The 23111-nt window shown below is 25.8% G+C and overlaps 12 protein-coding genes across 12 annotated transcripts; 7 read left to right on the top strand and 5 right to left on the bottom strand. All coding sequences in view use genetic code 12, as the record gives it.

Annotated features, from left to right (window-relative positions):
- Nucleotides 1-404: 404 nt before the first annotated feature.
- Nucleotides 405-2207, top strand: RBD1 (Rbd1p; the record flags this gene model as incomplete). The annotated part of the gene is made up of 1 exon (XM_051758950.1): nt 405-2207. The coding sequence occupies one exon, from the start codon at nt 405-407 to the stop codon at nt 2205-2207; it is 1803 nt and encodes a 600-aa protein (XP_051613312.1).
- Nucleotides 2208-2295: 88 nt separating this feature from the next.
- On the top strand, nt 2296-2982 carry KGF55_004084 (mitochondrial 54S ribosomal protein YmL13; the record flags this gene model as incomplete). The annotated part of the gene is made up of 1 exon (XM_051758949.1): nt 2296-2982. One exon carries the CDS (start codon nt 2296-2298, stop codon nt 2980-2982), a length of 687 nt encoding a protein of 228 aa, XP_051613311.1.
- Nucleotides 2983-3018: 36 nt separating this feature from the next.
- SRT1 (ditrans,polycis-polyprenyl diphosphate synthase) lies at nt 3019-4012 on the bottom strand (the record flags this gene model as incomplete). The annotated part of the gene is made up of 2 exons (XM_051758948.1): nt 3019-3726; nt 3782-4012. 2 exons carry the CDS (start codon nt 4010-4012, stop codon nt 3019-3021), a joined length of 939 nt encoding a protein of 312 aa, XP_051613310.1.
- A 58-nt stretch (nt 4013-4070) lies between these two features.
- Nucleotides 4071-4700, bottom strand: VPH2 (Vph2p; the record flags this gene model as incomplete). The annotated part of the gene is made up of 1 exon (XM_051758947.1): nt 4071-4700. One exon carries the CDS (start codon nt 4698-4700, stop codon nt 4071-4073), a length of 630 nt encoding a protein of 209 aa, XP_051613309.1.
- A 704-nt stretch (nt 4701-5404) lies between these two features.
- On the top strand, nt 5405-7210 carry KGF55_004081 (uncharacterized protein; the record flags this gene model as incomplete). Its single annotated transcript, XM_051758946.1, has 1 exon — nt 5405-7210. One exon carries the CDS (start codon nt 5405-5407, stop codon nt 7208-7210), a length of 1806 nt encoding a protein of 601 aa, XP_051613308.1.
- Nucleotides 7211-7229: 19 nt separating this feature from the next.
- KGF55_004080 (protein-transporting protein) lies at nt 7230-8129 on the bottom strand (the record flags this gene model as incomplete). Its single annotated transcript, XM_051758945.1, has 1 exon — nt 7230-8129. One exon carries the CDS (start codon nt 8127-8129, stop codon nt 7230-7232), a length of 900 nt encoding a protein of 299 aa, XP_051613307.1.
- A 101-nt stretch (nt 8130-8230) lies between these two features.
- On the top strand, nt 8231-9553 carry KGF55_004079 (uncharacterized protein; the record flags this gene model as incomplete). Its single annotated transcript, XM_051758944.1, has 1 exon — nt 8231-9553. The coding sequence occupies one exon, from the start codon at nt 8231-8233 to the stop codon at nt 9551-9553; it is 1323 nt and encodes a 440-aa protein (XP_051613306.1).
- A 64-nt stretch (nt 9554-9617) lies between these two features.
- On the bottom strand, nt 9618-12113 carry KGF55_004078 (uncharacterized protein; the record flags this gene model as incomplete). Its single annotated transcript, XM_051758943.1, has 1 exon — nt 9618-12113. One exon carries the CDS (start codon nt 12111-12113, stop codon nt 9618-9620), a length of 2496 nt encoding a protein of 831 aa, XP_051613305.1.
- A 1128-nt stretch (nt 12114-13241) lies between these two features.
- On the top strand, nt 13242-14099 carry RVS162 (Rvs162p; the record flags this gene model as incomplete). The annotated part of the gene is made up of 1 exon (XM_051758942.1): nt 13242-14099. One exon carries the CDS (start codon nt 13242-13244, stop codon nt 14097-14099), a length of 858 nt encoding a protein of 285 aa, XP_051613304.1.
- Nucleotides 14100-14233: 134 nt separating this feature from the next.
- Nucleotides 14234-17077, bottom strand: KGF55_004076 (uncharacterized protein; the record flags this gene model as incomplete). The annotated part of the gene is made up of 1 exon (XM_051758940.1): nt 14234-17077. One exon carries the CDS (start codon nt 17075-17077, stop codon nt 14234-14236), a length of 2844 nt encoding a protein of 947 aa, XP_051613303.1.
- Nucleotides 17078-18861: 1784 nt separating this feature from the next.
- On the top strand, nt 18862-19227 carry BLP1 (Blp1p; the record flags this gene model as incomplete). Its single annotated transcript, XM_051758939.1, has 1 exon — nt 18862-19227. One exon carries the CDS (start codon nt 18862-18864, stop codon nt 19225-19227), a length of 366 nt encoding a protein of 121 aa, XP_051613302.1.
- Nucleotides 19228-21507: 2280 nt separating this feature from the next.
- On the top strand, nt 21508-23097 carry CDC6 (AAA family ATPase; the record flags this gene model as incomplete). The annotated part of the gene is made up of 1 exon (XM_051758938.1): nt 21508-23097. The coding sequence occupies one exon, from the start codon at nt 21508-21510 to the stop codon at nt 23095-23097; it is 1590 nt and encodes a 529-aa protein (XP_051613301.1).
- Between the last annotated feature and the right edge of the window lie 14 nt (nt 23098-23111).

The raw sequence follows: 23111 nt of genomic DNA, 5'->3' as shown, positions 1-23111 counted from the left end.
TGAAAAATTCGATTTTGATTGATAACAAACATGAAAGTACAAATGCTTAATGAATGAAGAATGTCTCTCATCAATGTTTCAAGTAAAAATTTGGTTGATAAGTGAATGTATTAATTAACATGTTTTAATTTGAATCTATTGATTACATACATAAAATCTAAAAAAAGAATTTTATTTATTTTTTTTTATTTCACGTAATTATCAAATTATAAAATAAAGTAACATAATTATACATATAAGAATAAGAATTTTAACTCAAATTATTATACAAAAGAAGAAGAAAACCATTCAACCATTCTAATTTAAAACAAAGTTTATAGATCCAACAACATCAGAATCATCTGAATTTTTCTAATCAAAAACTACAACTTTCATTCGCTTAATATTAACGCTACACACGCGTAATGTATTCTCGAGAATATAATCAAAATCATCAATATCAACCACCAAATCAATCAACAAACAATTATCAAAGTGATGAAAATATAAATGATTTTCAATTTAATAATAGTTATTCACAATCTAAAACAAAATCACAATCTTCAATTCCATTACTAAATTTATCTGAAAATTCTTCAAGATCTTTACCTTCTTTACCAGTATATACTTCAAATCAACAAGATTCTAATCAATATGAATATTATCCTCATAATAATGACACTAAACAAGAATTTATCAAAAATCATTATGAAATGAACAATTTAAATCGAGTTTTACCTTCATTACCACCACAACAACAAGATGAAAATTATCGAAATCCTTTCATTGATGAACCAATAAATTCTTCATCACCATCTCAACCCACAAATCCATTTAAAGATAATGAATTAGAAAAAAGATTAAGAAAAAATGAAAAAAATAGATTACATACTTTAAAAAGTAAACCAAGATTTCATTTTACAAAATTACCTTATTTTACAATAATTGTTACTTTAATACAAATTATAATATTTATTATTGAATTAGTTAAAATGTCAATTTTAACAGGTTCAGCTTTTCAAACTCAACCATATTTTAATCCAATGTTAGGACCTTCTAATTTTTTATTAATAAATATGGGTTCAAGATATGTTGCATGTATGAGACAAATAAAAGGTTTAACTGATGATACAAGTATATTATTTCCTTGTGCAAATTCAACTTCTATAGATACTTATCAATGTTCATTAAATGAATTATGTGGATTGTCTGGTATGTCTACATTTGATAATAATACAAAATATAATCCAAATCAATGGTATAGAATTTTTATACCAATTTTTTTACATGCTGGTTTTTTACATATAATTTTTAATTTATTATTACAATTAACAATGGGAGCTTCAATTGAACGAAATATTGGAATTTTAAAATATTCAATTATATATATATTAAGTGGTATTTCTGGTTTTTTATTAGGTGCAAATTTTACACCTGCTGGTATTGCATCAACTGGTGCATCAGGTTCATTATTTGGTATAGTTGCAACTAATATATTATTATTTATTTATACTGGTAGAAAAAATGCAAATATGTATGGTACAAAACATTATAGTTTATTTATATTTTTTATGATTATTGAAATAGTTGTTTCGTTGGTGTTGGGATTATTACCTGGATTAGATAATTTTAGTCATATAGGTGGATTTGCAATGGGAATATTAAGTGGTATTTTGTTGTTGAAAGATCCATTTTGGGTTTATCAAGATGGAATAATAACTTATAAAAGAAATCAAACTACTTGGCAATTATTTTTAAATAATTGGAATCCAATGTATGCATATGAAGATAAAGTACAAATAAAATTTTTCATTTGGTGTAGTATTAGAGTAATTTCATTAGTATTAATGATTGTTTATTTTGTTTTATTAGCTAAAAATTTTTTCAATAATGAAACTGATCTGAATAATAGTTGTGAATGGTGTAAATATTTCAATTGTATACCAGTTAAAGGATGGTGTGATATTGGTGAAATATCAGTAACTACTTCTGAAAGTACTCCAACTGCTACAGCTACTCCTAGTTCTATAACAGTTCCTACAGAAATTTATTCAACTGCTACTTATACGACAACTGCTGCTAATAATAATGGTGGTTTCATTAAAAGAGAACTACCAACACCAGCGAAAACCACAATCACTGAATCTGACTTTGGAGTTGGCATAGGATTGTACCTTATTTTAACGATTTTTATGATATCATTTATGAAAAAGAGGAAAATTATATAACTTTATAGAAAATGTATTTATGAATTTTTCACGCACAAAAAATTTTTCAAAACTAAAAGTATCACCAACTCTAACCAATCTAAATAACATGATTTCCAAACGAATACTACAGAGTAGATCACTATCCACCACAAACATAACAAGATCATGGTTTGGTGATCTTTTTGGAAGTAAAAAATCAAAAATCACAAAAGAATCAAGATCAGATATGATAACAAATCAAGATGAATTAGCAAATAAAGAAATTACAGAAATTATACATTTTACAAAAGAAAATTCTCCCAAAATTTTAAAATCAAAGGAATTAAATAAATTAAATCCTGAAAACAAAGTACGTGATTGGAAATTTACAAAATCTATAAAACCTAATGAAATTGAAGATGTATATAATGATAAATCTAAATTACAAAATATTTTCAATAAAACTTATAATGAATTAACCAATAAAGAAATCAATTTCAATGAATATTCATCAATTAATTTACATGATTTAAATTTTAGATTCAAATTTATAAAATTATTACAATCTAAATTAGGTTTTGAAATTAATGATTATATAATAAGTAAAAATCATTCATTAGATTCATTATATTTTGATATTGAAAGTTTTGTAAATAAAAGATGGAAAAATGAAAGAAATCCAAATGCAATAGTTTTAAGACAAGAAGATTTTACTGCAAAAAATATTTACCTTAATGAAACAAAAGATGATTATGAAAAATTAAAAGAATTTAATAAAATAATGAAAGAAATAGAATTAATGGAAAGTAGGTAGTAAATAGCTTATATAAATAGATACTACTCCAAATATTTAATCAGCAACTGTAGCAACTGGAGGTGGATGAGGTAATTCATTTAATAAAACAGGAACATTAACATCTTGAATTTGAGGTTCTTTACCTCTTAAAGCTTCTTCTTCTAATTGTAAAGTTTTATAATAACTCCATTTAATTAAAATTGACATAATACTTATAAATCCAAAATCTGGCCATAAAGTATCTGGAAATTCAATAGTACAATCAGTATTACATTGCCATAATAAAAAATCACTTAATCTTGTATGACCACTTGTACGAACCAAGATATCTAAAGGAGGAACATCATCACCAAAATAAAAATTAGATTCAATCATTTTTGTATTAATTTCATCTTTTGATTTAATTTCTTGATTAATTCTTTTTTCAGCAATAGTTTTTATAGCATGAGTTATTTCATCACGAGCAGTATAAGGGAAACAAACATTTAATATCTTTTTGGAAGATTTTGCTATTGTTATTTCTTCAATATATTCTAAATCTTTTAAAATATCTTTTGGAATATAAGATCTATTACCAACAATTTTAATTTTAACTTTATTATATCTTGCATAAGAATCTTCATATTCTGAAATCATTTTTAATTTATCACGTAATAATCCAAATAATGTATCAACTTCTTCTTTTGTTCTATTAAAATTTTCTAATGAAAAAGCATAAATTGTAACTTGTTCAATTCCGACCTTATAACATGTTTCAAGAATCTGAACTAAAGTTAGTATCAAAACAATTGCATCAAAATCACTCAGTATTTCATACTTTAACTAAAGCGTTAGCACCAGCAAAATGACCTTCTTTTAAAGGCAATCTATGTTTTTTAGCATAAGTTCTATTACCATCCATAATTAAAGCAATATGTTTTGGAACAGGACCAGTTCTTAAAACAGAAATAATAAAATCTTCAACAAATCCAATAAGATAAGCTAATAATGGGAATTTAATAATAAACGCAATAATTGAATTGATTGAAAATGTCCTTGATGCTGACATGATTGCTTGTTGTAAAAGAAAAAGTTGGTTGTAAAAAAAAAAAGTGTTGCAAAAAAATTTAACTTGTAAAATCAAAAGTTTTTATAATTTTTTTAACTTCTTTCTTTTGAAGTTCTTTAATTTTAGCTTCTTCAACCTTATTTAAATATCCCATATAAACTACAACTTCAGCTATTAACACCAATAAACCAATAAAAATAGTTAATAATACTCTATAACTATCTTTTAAACCCCAAGAAGATTTTGTCCAATACCACATTGCATAAGCAACACTAGCAACACTTATAAATATATTAACTATTGTAGTTAATTGATTTTTCAATTCTTTATGAGCTTTTGATGGTGATATATATTCTTGATTTGAATTATCATATAATGTTTCAAATTTTTCAGGTTGTTGTATTAATTTTTGATATTCTTTTTCTTTTGCTTCTAATCTTAATTTCTCCATCTGTTTTATAAATTCTTTAGTCTTTGGTTTGTTGAATTGTTCATATTTAGGTATATGTAGTTTTGTTTGTTTAATTAATTGTAATAATGATGGTGTTGGGTGAAAAGTTTCATAAAATTTGATTAATTTAGTGTGTGAAATGGTATCAGACGATAATAACTCATCTTTTTTTTTATCTGGTAGTTTAGACTGTCGTATGGTATTTGAAAGTTGATCTGTTAATACAAATAAAGTCATTGTTTTGAAGGTGGTAGAACAGTTGATTACACTCGTTTGAATTGTTTTTTTTTTTTTTCGCTTTTGTTATCATCGTTTTGAACCGAACTAGTTGGATTCTTCAAGTGGTGGACAGCCGAGTCAAACGATTGGATAAGAGTTTACATATCAGGAGTGAAACTGGATATACCGATCATCGATGACCTGGATACTAGATCGGTCTCGTTTCAACAGACATTTTTTAGTTATTCTTCAAACCAAGTTGTTCCAAAATTTGTGTAAAAAGTTCACCTTCACTATATGACTTGTAACTAGATATCACGTCGCATAATCTATCTTTAGACTTTCTTTACTCTTTCATCCTACTCACCTCTCTCAACCAACCAAACTCGTATCAATATTGGTACATCAATTCATATCTCAATCCTTTTCGTGTATTACCAAAATCTAAAACCCTATTTAACTCCATAAATTACACAAAATCAAAAATATCTGTTTTTAGAGTAAATAATAACAAACAAATTTATTCCCTTTTTGATCTTAAATTTTCAATTTATCATCACATAGTAACACAGGATAACTATTCCGAATTGGTTGAATTGACAAACTACGTAGTTATATCATCATCACAACTAAAACCAGAACAAACACAACCAATACCTAAACAATTTCATCTTTCCAAATTAAATTCACAAACCTATATAATTACAAATAAGTTGAAATCTATGTTTTCAAATTCATCACCTCAAAAATCTAATAATCACAGTAACCAAATAAATCAAACTTCAATGAATTATCATAATTTGCAACAAGATTCTAGAAAAAGACAAAACAAAAGAGATGATGCAATAAGAAGAAGAATTGAACATGATTTAAATAAAAAGAAAAAAAATGGTGGTAAAATAACTAGACATAAAAAGGCTATACCAGGAACAGTTTTATCATTAAAACCAAGTGATCCTATTATTTGTAAAACTTCTGCTACTGTATATGAAGTATCACAAATGATGACAGCAAGAAGAGAAAATTGTGTTTTAGTAGTAAATGATTTAGGAGAATTATTAGGTATATTTACTGCAAAAGATTTAGCTTTTAGAATAGTTGGTTCTGGTTTAAATGCAAATTCAGTTACTATAGATCAAATTATGACATCAGATCCAATTTGTGCTATAGCAAATAATCCTGCTTCAGAAGCTCTTACAATGATGGTAGAAAGAGGTTTTAGACATTTACCTGTTTTAGATAATGATCATCAAATTGTTGGTATATTGGATATAACAAAATGTTATGCTCAACAAATGGAAAAATTAGAAAGAATGCATGCAAGTTCTAAAAAATTATATGAAGCTTTAGATTCTGTTCATACTGAAATTGGAATGAAAGATCAACCTCAACATATTTTTCAATATTTTGAAACTTTAAAAAGTAAAATGAATGGTCCAACTTTAGATAATGTTTTAGATTTTACAACAGAACCAATATATACTAGTGTTAAAGCTTCAGTTTATGATGCAACAGTTTTAATGAAGGAAAATAAAACCACTGCAGTATTAGTTAAAGATACAAATGAAGAAGTTGCTGGTATTTTTACATCAAAAGATGTTGTGTTAAGAGTTATTGCTGCAGGTTTAGATCCTAAAAAATGTTCAATTGTAAGAGTTATGACCCCACAACCAGATGTTGCTCATATAAATCTACCTATACAACAAGCCTTGAGGCAAATGTTTGAAGGTCATTATTTAAATTTACCTGTAGTTGGAGATGATGATGATATAATTGGAATTGTTGATGTATTAAAATTAACTTATGCTACATTAAATCAAATAAAACAATTAGAAGCAAAAGAATTACCTATTTCATTAGATAACACATCACCACAAAATAACGAAGGACCAGCATGGAATAAATTTTGGACTTCATTGGATGATTCAGAATCTGCTCATTCAGATTCTTTAATGGACGAAAGTGGTGCTGCTAGTAGTGGAGCTCCTGAAATAACCCCATCTGAATTTCAACAATTTAATGTTGATATAAAACCTTCGGATTCAGTTAGTTATGTTGATTCATTAAAGGGAAAAGATTCTGGAGAACTTCCCTTTATATTTAAATTTAAATCCCCAGCCATTGAAGGTAGAGTTCATCGTATTACTTTAAATGCAAGTGACGGTATAATAAAATTGAGAGAATTAATTGATTCAAAATTGAATGAGAAAGATTATCAAATTACTGGAAAAGATTATGGAATAAGTTATGTTGATGATGAAGGAGATGTTGTATCAATAACATCAGATAATGATTTAATTGAATGTGTTCGTATAAATGCAAAATTAAAAAATGAAAAAGCTGATTTATATATCCATAATCCTAATAAGCAAGCGTCTATTGATGAAATAAAACCAATTAAAAAATCTGATACCACAAATCTTACACTTATACCAGGTATTGCTAATGAGATTTTGATTCCTGGTGTTTTGGCAGTTTTAACATCTTCAATTATTATAGGTATCACTTTAAGTAGAAAAATTAAATAAATGATTATGAAATATGATTTTAAGGAGCTGGAAATTCTTCTGCCATTTCTTTCACTGAAACCGCTAATTTGTCTTTACTTATTAATATTATACTTATTTTAGGATCAATTCCGTACTCAGTAAACACTCTTCTTGAATCCGTTTCCTGTTTATTCTTATTGTTATAATCAAAAACCCCTTTATAAAGAGCATTTTTTTCTAATATTTGATCTTCTAAATGGAAATAATCTAATTCTTTTATTTTTGGTTCATCTTTTGGAGTTTTTCTTTTCTTTTTATTTTTATCATCATCTTCGTCATCTTTTTCAATAGCATCAACTAGCTGATAAACTTTTGAAATGATCAAAAAATAATCAAACTCATATTTTTCATTTGCATCTTCTGATTTTTGCATTTCTTCTAGTAACATTCTATACATTGGTGGTACAACTTCAATTGGCATATTTATCAATCTTTCACTTATAATCAACCCAACTCTTGAATTTTTCTTATCTTTTGGTTGCAATAATTTTTTTAAAGTCAAATTAAATTCCAATTGATTTTTGGTTTGTTTTAATACATAATCTATTACTTTCTTTATACTTGGTTGTGATAAATTATTAGTTATATTAACTACACTTAAAAGTGCAAATGGATCACTTTCTTTTCCTTCCGTTTTTATAGATGTTCCAACTGAATTTTTAGTTAGAATTAAATCAGATAATCCACTTATATCAAATTCATTATGATCATCTCCAAATAATTGTCTTAAAAAGTTTTTGGTGGCATGAAAATCAATTTCAGGATTTAAATCAAAAAAATCAAAATCGACATTCACTGTATCCATATCAACATCATTTTGTTGTTGTTGCTCAGTATCTGACTCATCTGTTGAGCTAACATCTATATCTGAGTCTGACTCAATTTGTCTTTTACTCATACTTTGTAGTGCTAAAGAATTGGATCAAATATGTATTGAATTTATTTTTGAAATTTATTTAAAACGAGAAGATCATTGCAAGCATTGACAACTATGTCTGAATGTCTTTAGTACAAGGTTATAGTTCATCTGAAGAAGAACCTAATGATCAATTGAAAGAACTTCAACCACCAGCAAAAAAGCAGAAAACAATTACATATGATAACGATACTTTTGAAGCACAGTATAAATTACAAGAACAACAAAAGATAAAAGAAGCTAAAGCCAAAGCAAAAGAGTTAAAACTACGACGTAAACACAAAGGAGGAACACCATGGGCGTCAATATCATCTGATGATGAACAAGTATATCAACCAAATGAACAAACAAACGAAGAAACAGCAATAGAAGAAGAAGAAGAAGAGACTTTTAAACCCTCCTCCAAATTTGTTGGAGCTAGCGAGTGTGATTATCAAGGTAGATCATATATGTATATTCCCAATGAATTAAAAAAAATGGAACCACAACCATGTTTTGTACCCAAGCAAATAATTCATACATTTAATAATGCACATCCAAAAGGTGTTAATAAATTAGAGTTTTTTCCTAAATATGGTCACTTATTACTTTCATGTGGTAATGATGGATCTATTAAATTATGGTCAGTAGACAAGACTTACGAACTTCTTAGAATTTTCAATGGCCATAAATTAGCGGTAAAAGATGTCACATTTAACTCTAGTGGTGATAAATTTTTGAGTTGTGGATATGACAGAGTCATCAGATTGTGGAAAACCGAAAATGGTGAAGTACTAAGATCTATCTCCACCTCAGCTGTACCCAATGTTGTACGTTTTAATCCAGAAAATGATTCAGAATTTATAGTGGGCTTATCAAACCATAAAATAGAACATTATGATTTAAATGCGTTGCACAATCCAATACAAGTTTATGATCATCATCTAGGTTCAATCAATGATTTACTTGTATTAGATAATGGTTTTGCTTCTACATCTGATGATAAATCAGTCAGAGTTTGGAAATGGCAAATAAATATACCTATAAAAGTTATCTCTGATCCAACACAATTTTCAACTCCTTCAATAAAGAAACATCCAAATACTAATTATATTGCTTTACAAAGTATGGATAATACCGTGAAAGCTGTTCATTCGACAGGAAAATTCCATTGGAATAAGAATAAAATATATCGTGGTCATCAATGTGCTGGATATGGAATTGAAATTGAAATAACTCATGATGGTAAAACAATAATGAGTGGAGATGCAAAAGGTTATGCATTTTTTTGGGATTGGCAAAGTAAAAAAATAATCAAAAAATTGAAATTAAATAATAGCTTAATCAAATGTATTAGGTTTCATCCTTTAGAAAGTAGTAAAGTTGCTATAGCAGGTGTATCTGGTGATATCCACATATGTGATTGAAAAATGCTACATTGTGATTAAAAAATGCTACATTAAACTATAAATTCTAATTCTATAATGATATTTAAGTAATAATACATTTTTCCTTTTTATAAGCGTCTCTTTTATTTTTAGATCTATGAAATAAATGATGACTATGACCATTTATGCTATTTTGTTTTTTTTGTTCATTTTGTAATGTTTTAACAGTATGTGGATATGCATTTTTAGAATCATCAAGATTTATTGGTGAAACTAATTTTCTTAATTCACCTAATGATTCAGTTGAATCTAAATTAACATTGGGTGATTTTTTGATAGGTTTTTTCCAAATTGATGAATTTAAAGTGTTGTCGCTTGATTCACTATTTTTTTGATCATTTGGTTTTAATAATGCTTCTTGTGATGTATTATCTAAGTTCTTATCACTGTGTTGTTGCAGTGGCTTTTTATCTAATTGAATATTACTCATGTTCGAAAAATTGCTCCATTGACTATTTCTTCTGAATTGTGGACTCAATGTCATTGATGAATTACCATCCTTTAATATCGTCGGTTCTTCTTTATAATAGTTCTTATCTGCATCTGTTATATACCAGTAATACCTGTTTTTAATATCCACGTATTTGGAATCAGTTGGTGAAATGACAAACATGTTTGATTCTGAATTAGATGAAGATTTGGTCGACATTTTTTCAATATCTGATACTTTTGATGTATGGTGTGAATCTTCAGCAGATAATATTGGAGAAAAAACCTTTGGTGGGTTTCCGATAACATTTATAGAATCATCCGACCAATACAGGGGTTTGGATCCATTTGGAGGTATTATATTACTTTTAATAGACGATGCAGCGCTTGATTCCCTTCCTGACACTAATCTGTAAAACAACATATAAGGCCATTCATTATTAAAAATCTCATTAAAAGTCTTTTCAACAACTCTCAGATTCTTTTTCATATCATCATAGTAATACCACAAGGATTTATTAGCTTCTTCTTCAGTTTGATTAATTTTTTCAACATTTTTTCTAACAACTGATATAAAATGTCCCAGTTCAATTGATCTTCCTCTATGACAAACAGCACTTTCTAAGATCAACCTGAAAGAACATGCAGGTTCATCAATATCATCTGCAACAAAATCAGGTAAATCTATAAATGGTGGTATGATTATTCTTTTCTGTGATCTAGTACCAGCTGAATCTCCAGAATTAAATTCATATCTTTTTAAACAAATTGGTAATACAGGTCTTCTATTTGCAAATTCTTTTGAACTTTTCGCACCATTTTCTAAATCATCTGGTCCTTGATTATCATCAGTATAAAACGGTAATAGCCTTAAAAACATCCAAGCAGGTAAATTAACTTCCTTTACCTTTGATGTGTTTGATTTTCCATCATCATTCAATGACCAGATTGATAATGTGGATGATCTAGTTCTTATTCCTATTCTAACACCATTACTTTTTCTACTATCTGATCTATCCCTAGATTCTGTTTCATCATCCACATCCTCAACTTGAGTAACACTATGTTTATGATCGTCGTTTATTTGGATCTGCGAATCTTCAGGTATTTCATGAATATATGATGTTGATTTAGGTACTGTACCTAATGATGCCCTTCTTTCCAATTCTCGTTTTACACTTATTGAATTATTAAAATAATGTTCTAGACACTCCTCCAATAAAACCGAATCATCAGCCTCTGATTTTTGTAGTTTCAAACTTGATATTGAATTTTCCAAATGTTCAGTCTCTGTAACTTTACCTACTCCATCAGTCGATTCCAATTCATCATCCGGAATACTCACAAATAAAATTCTTTCTTTTGAAAATTTCTCATCATCTTTTTTATTAAATTTTCCACCATGTTTTATATCAACTTTAAATGTTAATAATGGCATACTTAATACTTCTGTTAAAAATTGAAATAATGCAGCAGCATCTTGTTGTTTATGACTAACAGCTTCATCAAATCCCAATTTATATAAACCTTCACAAATTCTAGCTGTTAAATCTGTTGTTATTAAATATCCCAGTCGTAATAAAGAAACATAAACTCTTAATAATGCAGATAATTGATTTATTAATTTATCTTGATGATTAGGTATAAAAAGTATAGGTTCAAAACTTTCTAAATTTGCAAACATTGAAAATAATAATGCATCCATATAACACATTACATTATCCCAATTTTCAGCTCCTAAAAATTTTAGTCGATTACCTAATTTATCAATTCTTAAATTTGTTAAAAACCATCCTTCAGAACTCAATTGAAATGTTCTTAAGATAAAAAATGATCTATTTATATCTCCACCTGTTAAAGGTGATTTTAAAATAGCTATTATTTCAAGTGTGTTTGGTATTGGTAAATGCAAATGATCAAAATAATTTTGTATTTTAATTACTTCATGAGATTTTTCTGTATATTTTGAAATATTATAAGGAGTATGCTTAATTACTGTTTCTTTATCTGTTCGTAGATAACTTTCAATATACCATTGCCAATATGATTCTGTAAAAATTGGATTAACTTGATCTTTAGCATGTGAATGGCGAGAAAATCGCTTCAACATGTTTGTTTATGTGAGATTTGAGCCACACTGAGTGATATGATTTTTGAATAGTTTATCCTATCAGTTTCTAATTGTATATTGGAACAAGTAAGATATTCAAATTCAAGTTGTTGCTTTAATTTATGATGTTTATTAATCCAAAATAATTCTAGATAGAAACACATTTAAATTAATTAATAGAATCAATACTGTACTGTATATAAATGAATTGTTTAGATCTATCTAATCTTTAGATCTCTTCATTAAAAAAATTAAAGACCAAAAAGCTACCAAGTTTAAACCCTAGTACTATAATTTTTGGTCCGTGTTTCACGTAAGAGAAATTAGCAATGACCGTGAAGCAATAGCTAAATTAACACATTCGATGCCATTGTATAGGGGCAAAAAAAAGAAATCTGAACTATGTAGCATTAGTCTATTCGGATAATGGACTCGTTTTGAAAAGCATTGAACATTTATCATAAGGTTTTATCTATTAAATATAAACCACAATTAGCTTTGTGTCAGGCACCTAAATTTATAAAATCATCAATATTCAAAATTACTGATCAATATATAATTAGCCTAATAAAAAAGACTACGCCATCAAAAAAAAATGCAAAAGCAAGAATTTGATCTTATGATACATTATGTCATTTCAAGTGTTCTTTTGCTGCATCAAGTATATGTATAATTCCTTTGTAAAATATGATTTGAATTGGTTTGGAATGAAGTACTAGATTTGCAATTAAGACGAGTTAAAATTTTAAAAATAGAAAGTATTGAGGTTCACGTTATACATGACTAAATATATCGCTTATATTAACTTAATTAGGTCAATTTCTTTATGTTGATGATATCACTTGAAACAGTTTCAAATTTAAAATTCTGCTACCAAATATTTTAGGAACTTATCGGTTAAAAAAAAATGAAACAAATGTGAAACAAGTTTAATTAGCCTAAAATTTTAAAATCACATAACAAATTATCTACAAACTCAATTCAGCAGATCATTGAACCATACCGACTAATCGGTTAGCTATTATTAAGCGTCGATTTTGATTCCAAAAGTGAATCAATTTATCATAAGAGTTCGGGATTATCTATACTAAATTCTCGAGGATTCAATAAGTTTTTAATAATTCAATCATGTCTTGGATAGGGTTAAAAAAAGCAATAAACCGAGCTGGAACTCAGGTTATGCTTAAAACAGGTCATATAGAACAAACAATAGATAAAGAATTTGAAATTGAGGAAAAAAGATTTAAACAAATGGAAAATAATTCAATACTACTACAAAAAAGATTAAGATCATATTTAGAAAGTTTAAAATTATTAACTAATTCACAATTGAACATAGGGGAGCTATTAAATTCATTTTATGGTAATGAAAAACCTGATTCTCATATTTTGGAGAATCCAAATACAGGAGAATCAATTGAAACTTTTAAAAATTTAACATCTGAATATTATGCAACTTTAAATAAAATAAATAATGAAACTGTTAAAGATTTGGAAAATCCATTCAATCAAACAGTTTTGAATCCTATTGCAAGATTCAATTCATACTACGTTGAAGTTAATGAAGCCATTAAAAAAAGAAATAACAAATTATTAGATTATGATGCAATGAAAAATAAATTAAAGAAGCTACTTGAAACTCCCAAAATTGAATTAATAGATCAAGATACAAAATTTAAAGAATTAAATAAAGAATTAAATGAATCAGAAACAAAATATATGGAAATTAATAATCTTTTAAAAAAAGAATTACCAAAATTAATAAATATGAGAATTGAATTTTTTGATCCAAGTTTTGAAAGTTTTGTTAAAATTCAATTAAGATTTTTTAATGAAATTTATTTTCAAATGAAAAATTTACAAATTAAAATTGATGCTAAAACTAAACAAGATTATATAGATGGTATATTAGATGATAGGATTGATGAAGTTTTAGCTAAAATGAAACAATTGGATATTACTGGTAAAGATGAACCAATAGAATAATGTGAGATAATAGCAAAATCAAGAAAAGATATATCGACCAGTATAATGAGCTTTACGAAAAAAACACATCCACTAAAAAAAACTATTTCTTCAAAGACTATTCCTGAATTCTATAAGATTGTATATTAACATTTCTATAAATCAAATTTTCTTCTAAATTTTAATTCAATATCAGTATTTTTTTTCCAAATTTTTGTTTTAATAGTTTGTAAAGTCATATTATTTTGTAATTCAATACCTTTACATTCTAATACTAACCAATCAGTTGGTTTTAATTTTTTATCTTTCATTTCTTTTGTTTTATTTTCAAATTTATCAGTTAAAAAATAAAGTATTTTGGAAACTCTTAACATATTATGTGAAGTTAATTTTATTGAACTTTCTAATGCTGGTAATGATTTAATTTTTCGTTGTGATTTCCCACCTATTTTAACATTAGGTGGTAATTGAAAATAATCATATTCCAATAGTTGGAAAGTTATTTTTGGAGATTCTTTTATAGTTAATTTATTATATAATATAGGTTGACTTATCCATTTAGGTAACATTCTTAAATCATTAAGAAGTTGTTGATTTTGAGTCTTACTCAAGTTTTCAATATCATTCAATTTAAAATAATTTAAATCTCGATAATTTCCTAATTCTGGTGAATGTTCAAATAAAATCATATTCATATCTTTTGGAAAATGTTTATAATTTATAATTGGATAATATCTTAAAGTTTCATCAATTTTAATATTTTCAACAGATCTTTCATATTTAACATATTCTGAAAATATTGAATTAATTAATATTAATCCAACATGAAATCTATCATCATTTGAAACTGTGAAATTTTTAGCAGTTTCACCTAATCTTGCTATAGTTTCAGGACTATCAATTGCTAAATAAGGATAATCTTTAATTAAATCATCATAATAAATTTCAACATTCATTATTGAAGTTTCTCTTGTTGTAACTAATAATTTCCCAGCTTTTATTTCAACTTCACACCAATTATTTAAAGTATCTGAATTTTGAAATTCTTGAAATAAATCATCCATTTCTTTATTTCTACCTTCAATATCTTTACCTAATAAAAAATTTGAATTTTGATTTGAAAATTTTTTAATTTCTTTACATATTAATATATCCCAAATTTTTATATCACCATTAAGATATAATACCATAATTTGTCTTTTATTATTAAATATTCGTTTTGATATTACACTTTTTGGTAATATTCCATGCAGTATTATTGGTTTTATATTAAAAGGTATTATAGTAACTTGTTCAGATGGTAATCGATTCAATAAAATTTCAACTGGTGTAGGGTCTAGATGATCTTCAATTAATTTTGATTGTTGTGAATTTTCATTTCGACTACTATCATAAAATGGATTTTCATATTCTGGTTCTTGTTGAAAAGCATTAATAAATTCAATTGAAGGTCCTCCATTAACATTTAAAAACATTGAAAGATATGTATCATTACCTGAACTTGAACTATTATCATCTTCACTATCTTCATCAAATGTTGGAGGAGTTCCTTCAATTTGATTAATATTTTGTGAAAAAGTACTTTGTAAATCAAGATTATGATGATTTGTATCCATTGATAAATGACTTACTAAATCATAAAAATCAGAATTTAAATCATCAGGTTGTGGTGAAGATTGTAAATCATCTAAAATATTATTATCTTTATATGAAGTATCTCTATTTATTGAATATTCCAAACAAGTTTTTAAATATTGATATTCTGATAAATTTGATGTATTAGGATTTGTATATCGATCTAATGAATCACAATTTGAAGTAAAAATTGTATTATTAACATTTTCTGTAACAATAGATAGTACTGGTGAATTTGTTTTAGCAATCATTGTAGAAACTCCTAATTTTTCATCAATTATAGTAGTTTCAGAATTATTAAAAGAACTACTAAATGAATCTTCCTTGGTTTTATTCATAAATAATTGTGATAAATCTGTTTTTATAATATTACCATTTTTATCACCAGAATAAAATTCTTTTAAAGTTGAAGAATCAGGTGAATAAAATGACCAAATAGATGAATCATGAATATCAAAATTTTTATAAACTTTAAAAGTTCTTAAATCCCATAATTTTATTAAAGTATCTGATGAACCACAAATTAAAAATTGATCATTCATTAATAAACATCTTATATTATCTTGATGTCCTATTAATTTTCTTATAAATTGACAAGATCTTGAATCATATAAATTTATTGTTTTACTTGGACCTCCAGTACTTATAATTCCTTGATCATTTTTAGCTAATGAATATATTGAAGAAGGTAAATTTGTAGTTGAAATATTTTCTAAAACATTTATTGGTTTTAATTGATTTAAATCCCAATTTACTATATTTCCATCTAATCCACCACTTACTAATTTATTAGGACAAGTTGAAGAATATGCTAATTTTTTAATATAATCAGTATGAACATTTGGTAATTTATAAATTGAAGTTTGATTAAATAAGTCAATAATTTTAATTGATAAATCAGCAGAACAAGATATTAATTGTCTATCATTATTAATTAATTGGATATCATTAATCCAATCAAAATGAAGATTATGATTATCTATGATTTTAAATCCGTCGGAATTGTATTTTGGTTTATGATATGGTAAAGGATTTGATGATATGGAAGTTTCAAGTCTTAGTATTTTTTCATTTACATCTTCACAATCTATTATGTTATTCTCTTCATATTGTGTGGTATTAGGCTCAAGATTTGAATCTTCCCAAATTTTAACTGAACCATCTCTACCAGCAGTATATAATTGATTATTAATAGATGAATATTGTAAAGCATTTATAGGTAGTATATGATTTTCATTATTATTAGTATCACCTATTACATATGATAAACCTTGTTTTGTTCTTATGGGACTTTTAGTTTCAAATGATCGATTAGTTGACAGTATAGAATTTAAATCATTATTTATTGATGGCTGGGTTGACATGGTCTTGCCATTGAATGATTAAAAATGTGTAATGTATTGGCTGTATAGTATATTCTTGGTTAGCTAGGTATGATAATCATGTATTTGTATGATCAACTTTGATTGATATGTTTCAATGTGGTTATAAAATTAATTTGATGTTAATGTTTTAGATAGAAAACAAAAAAAAAATACGGTTTTGAAAAATTAAGTTTTGTATTATTATTTTATGTTTCTTCTGGTTGAATTGAGGTCGATATACGAATAATTTGTAACGAATGTGGTTTTTTTTTGATAACGATGACTAGCTCATAAGAACACAGTATAGCTAGTTTCAGGATTTAACTAAATATTAATCGTATATGGTGAATTTCTTGAACTTTAGACCCTACGTAATTTTATTATCTACAATTCCATACATTTTTTTTTATATGTTGCACGTTTTTTCAAAACTCCGAAGGAAGACAAATATAAATTTTACAATAAAATGTGTAAAAACTTACAAATAAGTTTTGATTGTTGAATTTCAACAATAGTCTATATAGTTACAAATATGTATCGCACGAGCACAAGAAATCGTTAATGTGTGAAATCTCGAGCCAATCTTTGTTCAGATTCTACCAACCTTTTTGGCACCTAGTTCATAACCGAACAAAGAATTCTACCAATAAGAAGGCATTTTTACGAGTTCAGCAGATAGTTAGAATCTTTATTCTCTATAATTTTCTTCATAGTTTAGATTAAATCACCAGTTACATCGTTCATCATAAATTTTAAAATTTAATTTCGATAAAATTGTTCTCAATAAAAAAAATGCTGGTTAATACTACTATGAAATAGAAGCCCCTAACAAACGTTCGGAGTTGATGATTAAAAACATTATAGGATTTTGGAAAGAAAGTTTATCATGAAAAAGAAATCCAAATTCTATAAAATATTGCTTCTAATGAGGAGATCATGTATTTGATGAAACGTATCAGCATTTACATCAATTACTTTGCTTACTTCGAAACCAACTTTCATACTTTACATCATAATCTTCAATATAATCTCAAAATCAGTTTCAAACAATCTAATGTAGCTAGAGGCACGATAAAAGAGATGATAAGTCATCAAATTTTGTTAAAATAATATTCGAAGTTTCGTATAATCTTAAATTATGGGGTAATTACACAAAACTGACAAGTCAATTGTTTGTTAAAATTAAAGTAGATTAGAGAGAAGAAAATGTATATTGTTACTAAAACTGGTTACAAAATGCAAAATAAAATCTGATGTTTCAATTGTATGAATATTTCAGTTATATTTAATAAGTTGTACTACTGATTCTGTATGTTACTTTTTTTAATTGCGGAGAGATGTTTTAAAAATAATATGAGGAGATTCTTTAATTTTGACAAAGCTACCAGCTGTATTTACCAACTTACACTACCATTTTAGTGCTAATAAAATTTAAGAAAAAGGGGGATAAATAATAAAATGTAAAGAAAAGTGTAATGATTTATACTTTAAAAGTGTACGTAATATTAAATATACATTAACCAATAATCAGTTAGTAACTAATCTAATAACGTTTTATAAAGATTTAATACAGTACTCAATTTAATTTACTCAGTCGTATATAAATTAACAATTTTCTTCACTTTTTTGTATTCAAATTATTTTCATTTTATATTTCAACCCCTTATTTTTCAATTCAAGTTAAAGGTCACACCACCATTAACTAATATTTAAAATATACAAACAATCAACATTTTCGTTCTACTATCTTCAAATATAATCAAATATAAATAGCAGTATCCAAAATGAACTATCAAGATGCTTACATTCAAGATAAAAAAAGAAAATTAAGTCAAGAAATGGATCAAGATTCCATAAAAGAAACAATCTTGAATGTTGAGCAACAAGAAGATATTGATCATTTAATGCATGATCAAAATGTTGATATTAATAATATTGCAAAACATGCAAAAGAAATTGATACAAATACAATTGATGAATTAACTAGACAAAATAGAGCTTTAATTATTATTGAAGAATTTTTACAAAATGAAAATAATGAATTAAAAAAATCTTACAAGGATTTAGAAAAAGAAAATTTAGCTTTAAAAAAAGTTTTAAAAAATGATTTTCAATCAAATTATAAATATATTCATAAATCATATATGTAAATGAAGGAATGAATCAACTTTTGATGTTGTTTTGACTGAAAAAGTGTGTATTAGAAACATCTGTCTGAGAGAACAATAGTGTTTCAGAATTCTTTTTTTTTATTGTTTACTGATTTTTAAATGACAAATATATTTTTATAATTTTTTTGATGCTATTTTTTAACTATTATTTTAAACAAAGCTGGTATTTGTATACGAGAATGATTTAATGAAAAGAATATGAGTTATGAAAAATTGAATGAATTGAAACGAAATGAAATCTGAATGTTAGATAAAAAGCAGATTTTTTTAACGAATTATTATTACGATGTGTTTATATAAATAGTTATTTTTTTACAAATAATAGCATACTTGTTTATACTTATGAATTACTTTTAAACTTAGGTAAATGATCAGTATTTTTATGTCTTAAATGTTTTTGTTTCAAAATCAATTGTTAACAATAAATCATTTCTTCGCAATTATATTCACATATATCTATTGCGCCAATTTATCTAAACTACTAAACCGAAAGACAAAAAATTGAAATCAGATGTTTCATGTAAATTGATTATACTCATCAAGCATTGTAATTAGTTAAAACCTAGTTGGATTTTTTTAATTGATAATGGCTTGTAATCAGTTACTTAAAATACCCAATTTTAAATTTTTCACTTCCTGCTCTGTAGTTTAAATAAATTGATGATTTTGATAATTAAGTTTTGACATAATTAAAAGATACTTTATTACTCCATTTAATTTTATTTTTAGGTTTAAGATTAATTTAAATTAGTTGAGACAGTGGTGACGTGTATAGAATATTTGATATTAGATATTTCATGTCATAAAATTATTTCAGGAAACCAATTTAACAATACAATCTGCCATCTAAAATAACAAAAACAGCAGTGTCAATCACTTAAATTGAAAAGGTTTGTAATGACATATTGAGATGTATTGAATCACATTCATTGTGGTGTAATGTATTATAATTAATGGCCCACCATAGTGAATATGATCCTATACCTCTTAAATTTATTAATACCCATCTTTTCAGTTTAAGTTATTGTATTTGCACCATCCCAACCAAGAATTCAACAACAATTCTGCTATTCTCAATAACCAAAATGCTGCTGATACTTGGGAGTTCAAAAATTGGTTGAAATTACTAAAAATTTATTGAATGATTAATGTGATGAGTGATGCTTTGATTGCTAGATTAGTTTAAAATGTGATTGAATGTTAGGCTGTTTCGTTGATATTATCGTTTGCCCTTCAGCGGTGGTGTGGGAATCGTTTATTGCTTGATTGTAGTTGGTGTTTCATGTCATTTACAATGAATATGTTGTTCGTTGGTGATTTATTTCATTTGTGTTGTGAAACTCTTCATTTTGAATAATATACTCATAAACTAACGCGAGGCCTAGCCAATCAAAGTCTAAGTTTCTGGAGCTTCACTAAAAGGTTATCTCTACGATAACACTTCAGTTGATGAAAGTTCATAAAGCTCTAATTATAGGTGTAGGTCTTATCAATGTGTTGTTGTACTTATTACTATAGGGGTGGCAAAAAAAAAATTTCTTTAGGTACTAGTTGAATGAGTGTTTTCTCTCACACATTTGTCATTTGATGCTTTTATAACTGTAGTAGCAGTAGAATTTGTTGTGTTAATTGTATCAGTGGTGGTTGTTGGATGGCTGATTGCATAACTTGTTGAACTGGTTTTGTTTAAGGGTTACGTGTAATTGCGATTTGTTTCAACTCAAAGTTAAAATTTTTTCTGATTGTGTAGGTTCAAATAACGCACGCGTTTAGTTGTTCTTGTATTCAACGTTTTTTCAGTTCGACTTTAAAGTTAAGTCGAATTCAAAATTTAATCCTCTTAAATGTAGCAATTGCTTTTGCAAAGATTTATTTGATCCAATTGACCCAATGATTCAAGGAACTATGAAATAAAGGTATGTTTATCGAAGGAGTTACTCTCAGGATTAGTGTAATAAAAAAAACCTCATTACATTTCCTAATTTGGATTTAATTAAAAAATTTTTATACAATACGCGTTTTGAAAAATATATCATCAAACACAAATACAAATAATAAATAATAAATAATTAAAATGTTTAATATTCGTGTTTTTTCTAATACACATTACCATATAGATTAAAATAATAAATATGATTAAAAGAGTTTGAACAGATGAATTTGTTAATTTCTTAATTAATTGATTTCAATTACTATTCAAAATCACAACTACAACTACTTTTTCTTTGCTGACAATCATTCATTATATTAGTTAACATCATGTCATCAATAACTCCTACTTCAACACCAACGAAGAAAAGAACTATAAGAGATCTTACAAATATTTATAGAGATCCATCACAACAAATATATAATCACCATACACCTTTAACACCAACAAAAACTCCAACTAAGAAGCAAAAAATATTCACTAAGAGTGATGACTTATCATGTAAAAAGAAATTAATATTTACACCTACTACACCAACAAAGACACCTATACAATCACAATCGAAACCATTATTAACTCCATCTTCTTCATCAAAATCCTTAAGTACATCAATATATTCACAAACTAAGAATTTATTTCAAAGAGGATATGATAACATAAATACAAAATTATATAATGATGAATCAAATTTAAGTTTAATAGGTAGAGAAAAAGAAGCTCAATATATAAATGAATTTATGTTAAAAAACATTGAATCCAATTTATCAATTAATTTATATATTTCTGGACCACCAGGTACTGGTAAAACAGCTCAAATAAATTTAAGTTTAAAAAAATATGAAACTAACCACCAAATAAAAATTATTAAAATAAATTGTATGACATTAAGAAGTCCTGAACTGATATTTCATGAAATTTATTCACAATTAGTAAATAAATTATCAATATCATTTACAAAAAGAAAAAATTATGAAGATTTAATAAATGAATTAAATTATCAAAATTCAACAAATTATAAACAAATAATTTTAATATTAGATGAAATTGATTTTTTAATATCAAATGGAAATTATCAAGTGCTTTTAAAATTATTTCAAATTTCAAATTTAAATGATCAAAATCAAACAAAAACCAAAATTTTATTAATTGGTATATCAAATACATTAGATTTAAATAATAAATTTTTACCAAAATTATCATTAAATAATATAAATTCTCAAAATTTACAATTTTTACCATATTCATCACAACAAATAAAATCTATAATTTTTAAGAAGTTATCAATATTATCTGAAAATATTTTTCATCCTGTAGCATTACAATTTTGTTGTCAAAAAGCAGCATCAATTTCAGGAGATTTAAGAAAAGCATTTGATATATGTTATAAATCAATTGAATTAGTTGAAAAAGAATTTAAAATTAATTCTAACAATAATAATGATATACCTAATTCAAAAGTTATGATAAATCATGTTGCCAAAATATGTAATGAATCATTTAATACAAATAATTCAAATAATATAATTTCAAATATAAATTCATTAAATATTTTACAACAATCAATATTATGTTATTTAATTAATTTTATAAATTCAAATACAAATTCAAATTCTTGTGGTTTACAATTTAAACAAAATGATGACAAAATAAGAGTACAATCATTTTTTGAATATTATCAAAAACAACATCAGATACATAAAAATAAAATTATGATTAATTCAATTAAATTTATTGAATTTTTAGAAATTTTAAATACTTTAGAATCTACAAATTGTATAAGAATCAGCAATATAAATTCAAAAAATTCCAACAACAATAATAATAAAATAATAAAATTAAATATTGAGTATGATGATATAATAAAAAGTTTAGGTAATAAAGAATTATTTAAAGATATATTAATTAGAAAAAGAAATTGAATAGACCTATTCAT

The sequence above is a fragment of the Candida pseudojiufengensis genome (genome assembly GCF_024610245.1).
Source record: "Candida pseudojiufengensis strain CBS 10847 chromosome Unknown scaffold17, whole genome shotgun sequence".
Lineage (NCBI taxonomy): Eukaryota > Fungi > Ascomycota > Pichiomycetes > Serinales > Debaryomycetaceae > Lodderomyces > Lodderomyces pseudojiufengensis.
This window is presented reverse-complemented; position numbering and strand designations above follow the sequence as displayed.